The sequence below is a fragment of the Xiphophorus maculatus genome, chromosome 5 (genome assembly GCF_002775205.1).
Source record: "Xiphophorus maculatus strain JP 163 A chromosome 5, X_maculatus-5.0-male, whole genome shotgun sequence".
NCBI classification, from domain to species: Eukaryota; Metazoa; Chordata; class Actinopteri; order Cyprinodontiformes; family Poeciliidae; genus Xiphophorus; species Xiphophorus maculatus.
The window spans coordinates 3,775,216-3,791,993 of record NC_036447.1 but is presented as its reverse complement, the minus strand read 5'-3'; the positions used below and the strand labels follow the sequence as shown (position 1 = coordinate 3,791,993).

The window sequence follows — 16,778 nt, the reverse complement described above, 5'->3', positions numbered from 1 at the left end:
CATTACGTTTTAGCACAATCAAATACTAACATTTTTGTTTAAAAATTACATTTTGTTGACACAAAACACATTAACAGACAACAATCAGATTTTTATTGGTACTAAAACACATGCATGCTTTTGGAAAATAACAGATAGCTCTGCAGGAGGAAATTGAACAAAGATATGATCTTAGAGAGGAAGCCATGCATGGCCATCATTTTCACTCACATGCCTTTATATCGTATACATGGTTTCTATTCCAGCATAAGAGAGTGAGAGTAAAAATGTTATGATCTGATAATAACATCTGATTAAATCAGACTTACAAAAAATATACTAATGTGCAAATTGTGGTAAAATGGAAAAAATTTAAAACATTACAAAATAAATTTTATGCAGAAGAAACAAATAAGACATTAGAACAACAGAGTTTGAGTACAACAAGAGGTCTCACTTTGACAAATTGTAGGTCTGTGTCTGGTTTATTTTTGGTTGTAACATGTTTGTACTTCATGGAGTGAAGTTATTTGCACTGGGTCAAGTTTAGAGAAACTTTACTGCAAGAGTAGCGATACTTTATAACATTTCTCAAGTAAATATGAAATATATGGTGCTGTAACCGCAGTGGTCCCCAACCTTTTTATCACGGCGGACCGGTCAAGGCTTGGCAATTTTACTGCGGCCCCAGGGGACTGGTGGGGAAGGAGGTCACATGACACAATTTTACATTTTTTTGTCCCGATTTTCCCCTAATGACAATCTTAGACCTTTCCGAGTTCTAAGATTGTCGCTTGTGATAATCGTACGATTATCCTGTCAGTGTGGAACGTCGGACCGATCCCGTCTAACATCGGGCACATTCAACATGTTTGATTGTCTTGGCCCTTTTATCGCAGAGTGTGGGGTTTTCCCTGACGCAACCTGTTGAATGTGACAGGAAAGCGCGGTGACGTAAGCACGGTGGGGAATCCCAAACAGCTGACATGGCGCAACCGAGAGTCCGGTTTAGTGCGAAGTTCAGCACATAGAGCGGCTGCTCCCACAGTCTTTCATCCAACGTTTTTCTTTTTGTTACGTCTTTTATCGCTTAAAACGAGTCTACAAACTATCACTACTGCTTCTACATTGTCGGACATGTTTGTTGCTCTAAATTCACGTATGGTATGTTGGGGTTTTATGGGATTTTCTTCAGGAATCGGGATGTTCAGGAGTGAAATCGGTTCTGGTGTGGTGTGTTGCTCCTGCTGTGTGGCTGGACACACGAACCGATCGAACCTGTTGGACTTTTATCGGCTCTGTGGTCACAGAGGTTTGGAAAATCGGCCGACGATCCTTAAATCGTGTGAACCAGACCTAAAACTCACGAGCCTCTGTTCTCGTCTCGACCACTGCCCTAACTCTATCTGGTCTCTATGGTAACGTTTACATATCCCTTCAAAATAAGATACAGATGTGCCACAAAAACGAACATTTTACTTTCATGAAAATTTTAACTCATGATAATGACCAATTAATGGGAGCCCTGCGCTTGTTTCTCTGCAACGAGACGCTCCCGTCTGGGAGAATAAAGGGAAACAATAACTCCCGGAGTGACGCGCAGGGTATTCCTTTTTCTCTAAGTAGCGAAGCAGTTTGAAGCTTCATTGCCTCATTAACAGCCGGTCGCCGCATGTCATGCAGAGCTTGGAACGTGAGAATCACCTACCGGGATAAATCCATCCTCCTGTCTCTTCTCTGGGCCTTTTCCCATTTGCAAAGAAACTTTCCAAATAATCTGATCTGTTTCTTACTCATTTTGCTGCTTGTGGGCTCAATCTTGGCGCACAAGACGTAACCGAGAGAATCCGGTTAAAGGATTTTCAAAATAAAAGCTCTTCCAGACTCACATAATACATAAAACAGAAATATTTAACTATTTCTTGTGCCGATCGGTACCAGTTGGGTTGGGGACCACTGCTGTAACGTACTCCTGAAAGTACTAATTGAAAAAAAAAAAAAAAAGTTACACACGTAAATGTTACTGCTTACATTTACCCTCTACACAGCTAATTCTAATGTATTGCAATTTGACATTTCTTTTTTATGGTGACAAAAAAAATGAATAAAGGTAAACTTTTAATGAATATGTATGCAATATTCATAGATTTATACTGTGATGCAGATTGGAAACATATATTTTGCACCTCTGCTCTAATTAAAAGGTTCTTCAACAAAGCTATAGTTTAAGGGGGTGTACTATGATACATTTTACATTCCTCCACTATTTTATTGCCATTCCTGATGTGGGATACTGTTACCATAGCGATAATTTGTTTTCGTGCTGGATTGATGAGGAGCAGGGACTGAAAGGTGTGCATTTGTTTGGTTTAGGAAGACCTGCACCATTAGAGATCAAACCACTACCAGAATGGGAGGAGCCCTGCACACCTGTCCGCTCACCTGTCACACGCTCATTTGCTAGAGAGTAAGTATCTAAGATGTTTGACATTAGTTTGTTTTTTTTTACATAGTTTTACATTTTGCTAACACCAAAGGGCATGTTCTCACTGCTCTGCTCTCCTCTGCCACTCGAACACCAAAAGAAAACATTTTGTCCATCTTACTTTTTAAACACAGAATCCAGCTTCCATGAGTTAAACAGAGCCTAGTGAGAATGTGCCCTTTTATTTTAGTGGATCACTAAAGAAGTAAACTCTAACACTGTATGCATTACTGTAGTTACTGTTTGACCAAAGTAGCACTGCTCATACAAACAGGATCCTGGATCTGCCTCCAAGCTGCTTCACATTGAAGTCAGTCAGAGATGAGGTCTACATCTGTGCTTTTATTTGGTGCATTTGCTTCAAAGTTGGTGTGTAAACATTGTGAATGCTGCCCAGTCTCTCTAGGTTTCCAATGCCGGCGAGACCCTCGTCAGTGCATAGCACGGCCTCCAGCACTGACTCCGAGGACATTGCAGAGAATTATGTAGAAATGGACCCTAATTTACCCACAGACGAACCAGTATGTAACACACATTTATTCTCTGAATCCAAAAACATGCATTAGAAGATTTGCTTTAAATAAAATAAACTTTAATTATAAAATCTGCAGAAAACTTTGCTTTTTATTGTTTATATAATGGAGTAAACATAAAGTAACAACCTCTGCAGATATTTTTTTACGCCTGCTCCATTAAAGCAGCTGGAATTTTAGCAAGACTTTGAGAATGAATTGCTACGTCAAAATATTTATAGAAAACATCAAGACATTAAGAAATGTATTCTCCCACATGATAATAGTGAGTGTGGATAAAACACTGACTCCTGCAGATGGACTCCTCGCCACCTTGACTCTTTTCTTTGCAGTTTCCTTTTGCCCTCCTCTGCCTTCTTTACACCTTATTTTTCTTTTACTTTTACAGATATTTTCAGTTTTATTGTTCAATTATGAAGCAAAATGAAACCAAATATGAAATAATGCTGAAACATTGAGAGAACTACACCCAGTGCCTTGCAGAAGTAACCAACTTTTCAATATTTCCATAATTTGTTGCATTACACCAACAAACTTCAATTATTTAATGTGGATTTTATGCTTTTTTTAAATTTTATTTTATTTTATTTCATGTGGAAGACCAACGCAAAGTAGCACAACAAAGTGAAAAATGATAAATAGGTTTTAATGTTTTTTTTGTTTGTTTTTTCTTTTACAAATGGAAATCTAAAGATTTTCAGACCTCTGAGTCAATAACCTCCAAAGCCATAAAGTAGCAAGGTTTTATCGAAGTCGTAGCTGAGTTATTGATGTAGATCTACTAACTTCAATCAGATTGGATGACTTAATTTTTTTGTCTTGACACCGATTCTCATTTTGATTCATGTCCAGAGTTTGAAGAGGCCTTTTTTTTTTTTTTTTACCCACACCTTTTCATGGATATTAGTGTATTTTTCTGTGGGAATTATTTGAGAATATTTCACATGCTTTTGCAGAGCTAATCTAAAATATTCTTAAGAAAAGGGAACTGAGGAACTTGCTTACAGAATGCTATCTGACACATTATTGGCCGACATTTCCAGAGCAGCCAATCTCTGGACATTAATTTGTAAAATAAATTATAACCATGCATCATTGTCTTGTTCGTTTCACAATTATTCACTACTCTGTGTTGGTTATAAACTCCCAGTAACAGATTAAAGTTTGTGGTTTCAAAATGTGGAAAACTCTTAGGAAAAGAAGCACTTTTTAAACGCTCTAGAGGTGGATAACCACGTCTTAACATTACTGTTTTGGTTTTTGCTTTGCTATTCTCAGCCATTTTTTTTTGCTGTTAACAGTTTTTTACTTGCTTTGATACCGTTTGCTGTCTTGTTGCTCTTTCATCACTCAGTTCATTTCCTCCCTTCTCTAGTTTCCCACTTCCTCGGCTTCCTCCGGCTCTGGCTTCAACCATTTTCTTTATCCTGCATTCTTGGTCTTAACCATCTGCTTTTCTTTTTTTCCCCCTTCGTTCTTTGCTACTTCCACCCCTTCTTACGTTCTGTAGAGAGGAGTCCTTCTACTGCACAGTCCCCATCACCCCTGTAAAGAGGGAGGTGGAGGAACCTGACACCATAGAGGAGGTGAGCAGGGTTAGGCATGAATGGCTTGCCCTGTCAGAACACCAGAGGTTTTTTGGGGGGCTTTTCAGGTGTTGCAATCAGATCACAAAGAAATCTGCACAGATTTAGCCATGTTGTCGTCACTTTCCAGTCAGTGTGGCCAGAATACTGAGGAGTTTGGGGGAATTTTGTAAGGGTTTTTAGATATTTTCCACCACTTTCTTTAATAGTTATGTTCTAGTTTTGTCTCATCCTAGATCTAATGTTTCCACCGTACTTGTAGTGCAGAATTAACGCTACGTTTAGACCCAACATGTGTTTGAGTTGTCACAAAACCACAATTCTTTTTTCTTTTGTTTTATTTTATCAGTATAAATACACTGAATAAAAGACACATTCAACTTTTTTCTCACTTTCTGAAGTTAAATCCAAACAAACTTTTCTTGCTTTAGGTTATTTAGAATTATCAAAATTATTTCTATTTGCTAAATATCAGAAAACCTTTTTTGCCACATCAAACATTAATCTGCATGAGTAACAGGGAGCCTGGGTATTTTTAATTTTGCAAGATTTTACAAAGTCCTGGAAAGACCTAGACTTTCCAGCTGGGTCTTGAAGGTGGGGCATTAAAAGGGACCTATTATACAAAATTCACATTTTGGAAGTTTTTGTACTTCCATTTTGGTATCTACTGCATCTAAAATAGGCCAAGCTCTTAAAAAATATAAAATAAATAAACAGGAGCTCAAAATAGGCAGACTAAAATCTCACTGTCTAACAATGATTTTGTGCCCCCCAAAAAACAAAAACTATGCAATGAACATGGTTTGTGTAGCTCCTGGACCTATTCTGACGTGTTTAAGGAAACATAACGGGTCGCCTTTAACACCGGTATAGAGTCTCCATCCAGTGTGAAGGTCTTGCTAAACGTTTCTTGCTAATTTATTGTTAAAATTGTGTCTTGATAAATCAGAACACCTTAAAAGTGAACAAACTGGCAACTTTGGTTTTGCACCAGTTATGTTTTGTTAACTGGAATGAATCCTAAAGAATTTTGGGTTTTGTGACAACACATTAGTTCATTTGGATTTGAGCTTTTACTGTGTTTGGCGAGGACAAAACCAAACTTGTCCCGGCTCACGCAGATGATGAAGATGGCGGCACCATTGCCTGTGGATGGTGGGAGTAGCCCCATGGTGAAGCCCAAAGGAGATAAACAGGTGGAGTACTTGGATTTGGATCTTGAATCTGGCAAGTCTACCCCACCTCGGAAGGTAGGCGCTCCCCACCACCACCACGTTGTTTTTTGCGTTCTAGGAGCTTACATGTATTTATTTTCGGACCGCTTTGTGCTTTCTCAGATGAAAAACAATGGAACCGGCATTTCTGCATCAGACGAGCGTGTTGACTACGTGGTTGTGGACCAACAACGCACACAAGCCCTGAAGAGCACCAGGGAGGCATGGAGTGAAGACCGCGTATTCACAGAGACAGATACCCTCTCCAAAGCACCCAAATGAGCCCGTTCCAGACCACCAACCCACCTTCTGAACCTCCAGGCTGCCGGGCCTGGGACGCTTTCCACAGAACGAGAGCCGGTGGCTCATCTGACGTCAGGCCCAGCAGAACGCGTGTGTCCGTCTTCTCGCGCGACGCGGGCCATGAATAAGCTTTATGCCCCATGAAAGCAGGCATATGAACTGAACTTGTCTTTCTGGGGTTTGACTTAAACAGACTATGAACTTTAAACATTCACTGCCTTCGATGAGGATTAAGGGCTGTTTTTCCACTCGTCTGTCCCGACACCTGTTGGCTAATCCAGCGTTAACATTTCCTTTCGTTGTAAAGCTGTTAGGCGTTGCTTTTGAGGTGTAAATGAAATCCCATGACAACATAATCACGACTCCTTGCGAATGCAACTGTACTAAATAGCAGCGCAGGTTTAACAGTGTTGAATTTTCAGTTTCTGGTGTTTTTATCTGGGGGAGGTTTTATTCCACACTATTTTTACTTTTTAATGTACGCCAAATGTAGCGCCTTGCAAAAATATTCACACCCGGAGAACTTTTCCACATCCTGTCAGGCTAAACCACAAACCTGAAAGTATTTTTTATTGAGTTTTTATGTGGTAAACCGACACAAATTAGTGCATAATTGTGGAGCGGAAAGAAAATGAGCTTTTGATCTCTGCTGTCTTGTTTTCGACCTGTGAGTTTTTGAGGCTGGCCATGTTTTGGCATGGTAGTTTTGCCAAAACATGGCAAAACTACCATGTTTTGGTAGTTTTGCAGCTGCTTAGTTAGAGCATTGAATAATGCTTATTAATGGGAAATTACACTATTACTTAATCCTTCAAACCTCTGAACCTCCTCTGATGTTCTCTAATAAACCTCTTTAAATACGAATTTAGTTTTTCCTGATGGCAAGTTGTTGCTCTGGATGTATCATGTACAGGAAATTGAGTGAGTTGAGGTTCTCAGTTTGATACTCATTCCTTCGAATAAAATGTCTGCCAAGTCAGTGTGAGTGCAGCTGTGTTGTGGAGGGAAGTCCTGAAAGTGTGGAGTCCAAATGCACTCCACACTTTTCTGATTTTTTTGTCAAAAAAAAAATATTTTTAAACCATGTTCCGCTTCACAATTATGCATTACATCGTTGCAGTCTATTATATAAATTTCCAGTAAAATACCCTGCAATCTGACAAAATGTGAAAAGATTTAGACGTCTGAATATTTTTGCAAAGCATCGTAGATCAGATCAGCCTCACGTCGACTCCAAGCAGGATCCAGAGTTGATGCGTTAAACCCGGATCCCGTATGATGGACCGATTCTTGGAATTCAAAGGCAGTCGAACATAACCAAGTGCTAAAAGTAAGCTTTAGATTTACTTAAATTTTAATCACTGAATCCGATCAGATTTCCATTTGTTCTGTAAGTGGGAAAGTTTCTGTCTGTTTCTGGAAGTGAAAAACTGTACAGAAGTGTTTTGTGTATATAGACAGGAAAAAAAAGTGTCCTTTTTATTTGTATGAAATCTCCACCGTGTTTTTGACTCGAAGGTAATCGGATTCTGCAGGGTGGAATTCTTTACCGGTCTTCGATGGTTTTCAGGATTGTGATTTAATGAATGATGACTGAGTTTTTAAAGAGTGTGACAAGTTTTCTATAAGTTATGCAAAGGCATTACAGCGGGGTCACAGAGAGAAAATCAGGTACTTATTTTTTTTTTTTTATAAATGTACACTAATGCAACTTTCCTTCTCTAATTTATTTCTGGAGTAATTTCATCGTGTCGACGTCATGACCGGTTTTCGCTCAGTATTCTTGATTCAAATGGGGGAACATTAGCTGGAGTTTAGTTTGACATCCGCTGAGAAATTAAGAGTCAGAAATCCATTTCTCCTTTCTCTTCTGCTCGTCTTTCTGCTCGTGAGTTTAATTTATTTTAAACTGAACTGGCACAAAGTTTTGAGAAATTGACTGCCTCAACTAGATGGCTCTAAAACAGCTGAAATATTCTGCCTCCATACATCTGGCTTTACTAAGCCCATCATCATCATCTCTCCCTGAGAAATCCCAAGCATGTTGCTACCATAAAATCAAACTGTTGCTGTAAATAGTTTGCCATCAGCTGTATTAACACATATCTCTTAAAAGACCTACCTACAGAGTCATTTTCCTTTGACTTCCGTCTTTCCGTGTTGCAGGTTCTTTGTGATGCAGGCTGCAGAACTGATGATGTTTTCTAACGAATCTCAAGTGAAAATTAAAATTTGAAAACTGAACTAATAAAAACCATCATCTTACCTCTGGTTTGTCGTTTGTTTTTTTTAGCACAGCATTCAGTAAACATTAAATCTCTGCTTACTTTTCCTACTTTAAGGCCCTTGATGTGATAGACCAAAACAGAGCAGTGACATACAATTGACATAAATATGCCAAATTAAAACGATCTTATTTTACTTTTTTCCCACTGTCTTAAGTTAAATCAGACTGATAAATCTTGTTTCAGGTCAGTTAGAATGACTGCAATTATTTCTAGTGAAATGCCACAATAATGAGAGAAAATGTCAGATTTATTAATGCCTTAAAAATCAAAAGTTTACATCAATTTCCTCAGTATTTGCTACCATTGCCTTTGAACTTTGACCCACTGTGTTGCCCGAGCTTTTACTTCCTAAGGCTGATGCCTTTAGATGTTGGGTTAATATTTCCACATAATCTTTCGTTGTGACATCTATTTTGTGAAGTGCACCAGTTCCTCCTGCAGCAAAACGGTCCCACAACATGATGCTGCCACCCCCATACTTCACAGTTGAGATAGTTTAAATAGTAATTGCTTATCTAATTGTTTGTTTTTGCTTTATAGAAATGAAAATCTGAAAAGATCCTGACTCAATATTTTGATACTTTCACTAATGACATATTAGTCAAAGCTGTAGCAAGGAAATATGCCTTAATTTCTTTAATGTCTCGCTGAGTTATGTCAAACGGGTGATTTTATATACATATTTTTAAAATATAAGTGGGATTTACTGCCACTGATTTAGTTGTCAATTATTTATATGTAGAGAAAATGATCCAACCTACCAAACAACAAATAAGATTGAATCTGTTTAAATAAACCTCCAGTGTAGTTTCACTTACCTTACACTTTATAGCAGTTGTTGCAGGGCAATATGCAGATTTCTGTCTCTTTACACTTTAAAGCATATTCCTATATTAAAATCTCACGTTTGGCTCAGTGAATTTGAAATGCTTCCCTTGCTGACCACTGGATGGAGCTGTTGCTTGTTGTTCCCGGTTTGCCTCCTCTGTTCTCTTCCTCACGGCCGTTCAGCGCTGAGTTATTCCCACCTCCTTCAGTCTAAATGTTTGCAGGCCAGGCTGCTGCTAGACGCTTTTTAGTAGCTTTTTCAGAAACGATAATTACCAATGTTCTTTACTTTAAATGTTCAACGGGCAAATTTGAATTTTAAAGCAAGCAACCTGAAAAAAAAAAAAACACTTCATTTTTAATTATTCTTTTCACCAGGAGTCATGTATTTCTGCTTTAATATTATTCATCTGACTAATACCTCATAACATAATTACTTATTTAAATAAGAATAACATAAAAAAGACCTCCAGATTGTGCTGCTGGAAATTGACTAGGGCTGAAACAATTAATTGAATTAATTGTGAATAATCAATTTTTGAAATAATTGTCAACTAAGTGGCATTTTTAGCTTCACCTGGTTCAAACTCAGTAAAAAAAACCTCCTATTAAGCAACTTTTGATACCAATATCCAAAAATAACCAACAGATGGTATTTTTAGCTGCAGATGCATCCTGATCAAACCTTTCAAAAAAAGAAGGCTGTTATTGCATTTTTTAAATTCAGTAGTAATTTAATTATTTGCATCTTTTAATGTATTTCAAATATTGTGGAAAAAGGTTTAAGTGGTCGAATTAAAAATCTGCAAATGTGCCAATTTTTTTTATCTGAGTAATCAATTAAACATCAAAATAATCCGTAGAATAATAAATTACTAAAATAATTGTTAGCTGCAGCCCTATAATTGACACCCATTGCTTTAAGGAAATTATCTTGTTCTATTTTTTTTTTAAATAAAGATTTATGTCAATTTCTTGGTTTTACTTGATCAATAACTCCCTCTACTGGCTAATTATCAAGGATTTATGGATAAATCGTATCTCCCAGTATAAAACTCCCCATATGGGTTAACTGGCTTAATAACCACATATAATCCTATGAATCTTTTGTACTCAGCACAATGAGGCATGCCCATATATGTAAATCTGCCATTTCCTTACACTACAGGCATGAATCCTCCTAATCACTCTGCAAACACCTCCATTAATGAAAATGTCACGCTTACCTTGGTGTTGTGCTGTAATTGCTGCTGGTTGCAAATGTTACTTCACGCTTTGTTCATCTGAAACTTGACATTTTTTTACGCACTTAACATTTTCATTTCAAACTTTCACGTTTCTCGCTGCTTTTACTGCCAAATGCAGTGGAATTACGTAGAATGCTTCTAATGTCATCATCTGCGCTCATGCAAAGGGTCCAACTGTTCAAACCACGGCTATTTTTTTTGTACCTGATTCTTGACCGCCAGGACACGACGTGCATCCTCTTCCCCACCGGTTAACATTTTATCTAGATTGCCTCTTGCACTTAAGAACTCGTGATTCACTCATCCAAATTGTGAGGAAGCATCCCCACCTCTCCAACAGCAATGACTGAAATTCCAAGTCATTACTGCATGCTGTTAGAGACCTGCCAGCTCTTCTGTTTGTCATGCTTTTAGGCAAATGCAAAGCGTTTGGGAGACGCGTCAACAGCTTTTACTCACTGAAAACCTTTAAGCAGTTGTCTTGTAGAAGAATGAGCATCTCAATTGCTCTATGCGTGTGTGACAGCAAAGAGATGCTGAGCATTAAAACCCAGTTGGAGCCTGTCTGATTGCTGCATACACACAGGGGTGCTACTTTGTACTGTCCAGTCTACATGCGGACAGTATAGATCACATGATTTACACAATTTACACATACATAAACATGCCGGATAGAAATTATTCTTCAGCCATATTTTTGGCGCCCCCTGTGATGCTACAGGCGCCGTTTTGCGTCGTCTGTAGCCCACACCCATTTTCACACCACTCCTAACTGATGGCATATTAGTAATGCATAGTAATGCAACGTAATACGTAATGCATATTACGATGGCATTGCAGATAGAAAAAAAAAAGTAATGCATTTCTGCCAAAAAAAAAAAAAAAGAAAAAACAACTCAGAAATTTGAGATTAATCTGGAAATGTCCGAGTTTCAAAAGTTGGAAATTTGCTACAACAATATTATTAATCTCAAAATTTTGAAAGAAAACCCCCCGGAAATTTCAGTGGCAAAAGTAAAAAAAATAATAAAAAAAAACGCTTGAAAATTTCTGAGTTTCTGAATTTGTGAGGGTTTTTTTAAATTGAAAGAAAAAAGTTTTTTTTTCTTAATTTCAGAGATTAATCCCAAAATGTTCTTGTTTTTTCTAGAAAATCTTTGGATTTTGGAGCTCAGAAATTTCCATTTTTTCCTAGAAAACATTTGAGAATTATTTCAATACTCCTGAGTTTTTTGGTTGAAATTTAACTCTTCTTTTTGTATATCTGCAGTAGCCCTAATACACCATGGCACAATGTGGTAGGTATGTGGTGTTGCAGACCAGTTAGCCTCTCTGCACCATCTTTGGCTCTGTCTGAGGAACGAGGCACAGAAAGAAAGAAAGAAAGAAAGAAAGAAAGAAAGAAAGAAAGAAAGAAAGAAAGAAAGAAAGAAAGAAAGAAAGAAAGATGAAGAAGAAGCGAGGCAGTGAGTCTCTGGCTTCTTAACAGGGCCAGCAGAATAATTATGAGGCAAACTGAGAGCTTTTTCCAGGGCAGAAGGAAGCCAGTCAGCTTTATTGGGTGGAGCTTTGACATCTGTCTGGACTGATGGGAGCAGGCTTTAAGGTGCCGTGTCTTATGGGGCTTGTAACAGTTGTACACATGTTCAGGGGCATTTGGCGTATGCTCTGGGCTAATTGTGGACTGGAGCGTTCACAGAATAAACTGGAGGTAGTTCACAAGATACTGGAATATGGATATTTATTTATACCTTTAGTCTGAATGAAATGGCAGCACTGTACGTTTATTTTTTCCAGACTGAAAGAGCTTTTTCTCTAAAAATTAATGCAGGGGCACAAATGTTGCAAATCAAAGATGCACCGAAAAAAACGTTTTACACTGGAAGAAAGAGCAGTGAAAATTTAACAAGAACTAAATTAGTTATTCTGAAGTTAAAAGGTGGAGCAGGTGGCATCACTGTTACCTTGCATCAAGAAAGTCCTAAATTCAAATCCAAGCCGGTGGAGTTTTCATGTTCTTCGTGTGGGTTCTCTCTGGGTACTCCAGATTCATCCCACAGCCTCTCTAAATATTCTTATGCATAATTTTACTTGAGTTTTTGGTAACTGAAAAAAATCTTGCGCCGATTCTGTATTTTAGTGAGATGTTTTTCCAACCATTTTCTTTTAAAAATAAATAATGTGATAGCTGAATTTTCTATGCCATTGATGCCCATAAAATATGTATTAAAAATTGAATTAATATTGTTATTTGATTTCTATGAGTAATCTATATTTACCATAAATCTACCAAACTGTCTTTATGGGTTAGGAAATATAAAACTTTCAAACATCTTTGCACAAAATTGATCATAATCAACACCGCTGCCAATTTCTGACACTCCCAGATTTGTCTCATTTGTCTAACTAAACGCCTTTACACACAAAAACACACCTGCAATCCTCCCAATAGAAACACTAAAATAGGAGCCGTTTGTATCTGCAGCTGAATCTAAACTGGTGTTTAATCTCCTGTGGGCTGTTTGAAATCAAAGTGCAGCCAATCAGACGCACGTCATTACAGTCCACTTCCTGGCAGGCCTGCATCGAGCTCTACCATATCTGCCACTCGGGCTGATCTTCCAGTCTTTGCAGCTGCTTGTTAAATTGTTCTCATCCAATCAACCTCTCATGTGGTCCACCATTTATCTGCAGCCGCTCTTTGTCTTGTTACTCTCCAGCTTTCTTCCCTCTGTCCCTGTTTCAGACCTCTAATTATATTAAGGGCCAACCTCCCCACCCCCAACTCCTCAACATAACAACAGCGCTCACAGAGTCCAGGTCCATGACTTTTTGTTTTTTGTTCTGTTCGGACAGAAATCGATATTTTCCCTTTGTCCAGCTCCTCTGGCAGCTGCCCAGCGTTGTTTAATTATTAGACCTGGATAAGCCTGACAAGAAAACAATGCAGATCAACAAGTCAAGAGCAGCGTAGGTTTCCTATTAATTTATTTCCTATTCAGTCCAAGAAATACACTCAAACTAAGCTTAACAGCTTGTCGCCATGAAAACACGCTAGCATAACTGAACTTATAATAAAGCCATTGCAGCAATAGCAATGTGTCCGTCTTCAATTTCACTAAGCTGGTCAAAAAATTCATCTTGTATTAATGGTAACAAATGTATTTTTACAATTTATTTCATCAGAAGTTTTGGAAGAGTACGAGCAGCCATCTGTTACCAGGACTTCTTGGTCTATTTTCTTGTGCAAATATTTAAGTATATTTGAAATAAGACAAAACTAACTTATAAGTAACTTTTTCTCAAGATATTGGAGCTTGTTTTATATTGATTTTTCATTCATTTCACTGGCAGATTATTTCACTTATAACATGGTAAAAATGTCTTGTTATAAGTGAAATAATCATGCAGTATAACTAATACTTTTTCATAAATATTGATGAATTATTGACTTTAAGCAAACTTCTATATTTTACAGAAAAGTTACTTGTAAGTTGGATTTGTCTCATTTCAAATGTACTTAAATTTTTGCACTAGAAACTATACAAAAATACTTGATCAGAGTTTGTGTTTTTGTAATGTGGGTTTGAGAAGACAGAGCTCCACCAAAAATCCCTGAAGGAAAATGTCCACCCATCAGTTTGTGACTGCTTGCTCAAGTCCAATGATTCAAAACGCACCAGGAAGTCGACCTCTGAAAGTAAAGGTTTCCAGGTGACCTAGTCAAACTTTCGACTTAAATTTCACTAAAATCCTGTGTTATGATGCTGTATGTGTTTGAAAATCATCTTCTTTGACTGAAATAAAACAATTCTGCAAAGAAAAGTAGGCCAGGATTTCTACACAGCAATCTAAAACACTGACCAGCAGTTTTTACGAACACTTGTTGGTTGTTGCCACTCAGATTGGCAGAACATACAGTATTAGTAGATTTAGATTGCAATTAGATTTCCACATATTATTAGAATAGTTTTGCTATCTCTTTTCCCCATAGGAGTATCATTTAAGAAATTAATTTTGTTTTGATTGAACTCTTTGATATAAAAATCAGTTTGATGATCAGAGAAAGAGGGAATACTTTTTCATTGTCATAATTCCATATTTTTCTTCCAGAGGTTGAATCCTGCATCACAGCCTCTTCACTCTGTTCAAATATTTTCCTGTACATGACGAAGGAAGCATGTTTTCTATATCAAAGTCACCCATCGCTCTGTCCGTCAGCATGTGCATGTTCCAAGCGCTCTGTGGCAATATGGCCTCCACTGCCATGTTTTTGAAATTATACTTCATATCCTGCCTCCTGGCAACAGGCCACAGGGAGGGGAAAAAACGATTCTGAAACCTCCTCTCCTTCCCCTCGGCTCCAAAGCTGTCTCTAATCAGATTTAGCAAAGGTATGAGGATTGGGTTTTTGTGTGAGGCTGCAATGTCATCAGCAGATATTTGGAGTAGTAAAACCGTTAGAGCCAAGGTAAGAGAGGTAATTGTATTTAGGAAGCAGAATTGAACATAAAACTATAATTCAGCTTGTGATTTTCATCATTGCCACTTCAGTTTCACTGCATTTACTGCACATTGGTGCAGGTTCATTAACTTAGCTGATGATTAGTGTACTAGTGAGAATAAAACTGCACATTATGTTGCTCCAGATACTAACTTCGCACTGTATAATGAGGTACTATTAATTTTTAATAGCTTAAGGAGTTTGCCTGAAGACGATACTAAATTTATCCCTTCTGATAATGCGCTATCATGCTTAGGCTAACAGCAGTTATTCCAGGCACCACAGGTCTAAACGTTGCCCAGGAGTTCAGTGTTTCATGAAAAAGATTTGCTTACCCCTCAGCTTAACCAATCCCAGAAGAAGGTGAACCTTTAAGCTGCGCATATTGATGTCCCAGGCTTTGATTCATAGCCTCCAGAGGACTGCTGGCGTTTCTATCCACAGACCTGCTCTGGGGTGTGTCTGGATTTGTTTCTGCCTCTGTCGCCACTTTTTGCTTTGTGAAGCGTCAGCTGTTCATCTCTGCAGCTGCTTGTCCTACACAGCATCTTAAGAAAAGCTTCCCAGGCTGACAGCGTGTCAGCAGGGCTCGTGTCACACCGTGGCCAGGAGAAAATCTCACTCAGGATGTTTATTAACTTACTGTAAATGCTTATCCGAGGAGCATAGTAAGTACAAGCACCAGCAAGAATCTGAACATGAAGGGAAAATAATTCAGCTGCTGTAAGCAAGGCAATAGGTTGGCGTGTAATTTAGCAACAAATCTTTTAATGCTGATTTAAAATGAGCTTTTATAAAGATGTAGCTAGTGCGGGAAAAGTGCATGGTTTTCAGATTTTGTTTTTTGCAAAGGTGAAGTGTTTGTAATTAGATACCCAACGGCAACCAGTTACCGTAGAAACTAAAATCCGCAAGGTGTACGCTAAAAATTATGCCCAAGTATTTTCTCTAGTTTCTATTGCAAATATCTTAGTACACTGAAAATAAAACAGAACCAACTTACAAGTCACTTTTCAGGTAAATATAGGAGTCTTTTAAAGTCAATAATTTTTTACTATTGATTAAAAAAAGTACATGTCACTGTGACTCGATGATTTTGGCCTACGTGGCAAAAGGTTTGGACATCCCCGGCCTAGATCAAAGCATAAACACGTGTTAATATGGCCCAGTCAAAGTCCAAGTGTACTGTGTGTTTTTCCTCCCCTGTTGTTGGATAAAAAGCGTTGAAACAAAACATGGCTGATTGTGAGAAACGGTTTGATGAAGTGGATTCTTCCTCCTCAAATATCTCCTGTTAGAAGCCGTGTGGGATTGCTTTTAGCCTTTACCAGACTGCAGCATCCTACCATTCACTCTTGTACACCATAGATCATTGTAATTGGAATTAAGTAACAGTACTTTGTAACTTGGACACCCCGGCTGAAAAGCTGGCACCTCATCAGATATGAGGTCGCTCATATCTGATGAAGTGAAGTGTTTTTAACAGGCCTTTGCTGCTGAGGGACACTTGACAGTTTGCATGGCTCAGTGCATCTGGCCTCTGTTCCCCCAATGAAAGCAGTTATCCATCTGTGTAATAGGCCTTGTCATAGTTTACCAAGAATCAGCATTTTGCTTTCAGATCAGGCGGCATTTTCAACCGAATGGGCCACAGAGAAGCCGTGCAGCCCATGGAGGGAAGCAGGAAGGCGTTGATGCACAGCAATACCCTGACAGCCCCGTTCTCATTCACTTTCCACCATCAGGGCTTTAAATGGTATCTGCACACGTTCATTTATTCATCTTTCACATTCACTCTATATATTTAC

General features: G+C 38.3%; 1 protein-coding gene across 11 annotated transcripts in view; it reads left to right on the top strand.

Moving 5' to 3' along the window:
* Positions 1-8,368, top strand: part of gab1 (GRB2 associated binding protein 1) — a 64,066-nt gene extending 55,698 nt beyond the window's left edge. For 9 of the 11 annotated variants that reach the window (XM_023333395.1, XM_023333398.1, XM_023333394.1 and 6 more), the window contains 4 exons: positions 2,353-2,446; positions 2,862-2,985; positions 5,708-5,836; positions 5,924-8,368. In XM_023333395.1, coding sequence (XP_023189163.1) covers positions 2,353-2,446; positions 2,862-2,985; positions 5,708-5,836; positions 5,924-6,082 — 506 coding nt within the window. In that variant the 3' untranslated portion in view covers positions 6,083-8,368. Of the gene's footprint in view, positions 1-2,352; positions 2,447-2,861; positions 2,986-4,507; positions 4,584-5,707; positions 5,837-5,923 lie in introns of those variants that run through there. The other 2 variants (XM_023333396.1, XM_023333403.1) reach the window with 2 other exon arrangements.
* The last annotated feature ends 8,410 nt before the right edge of the window (positions 8,369-16,778 follow it).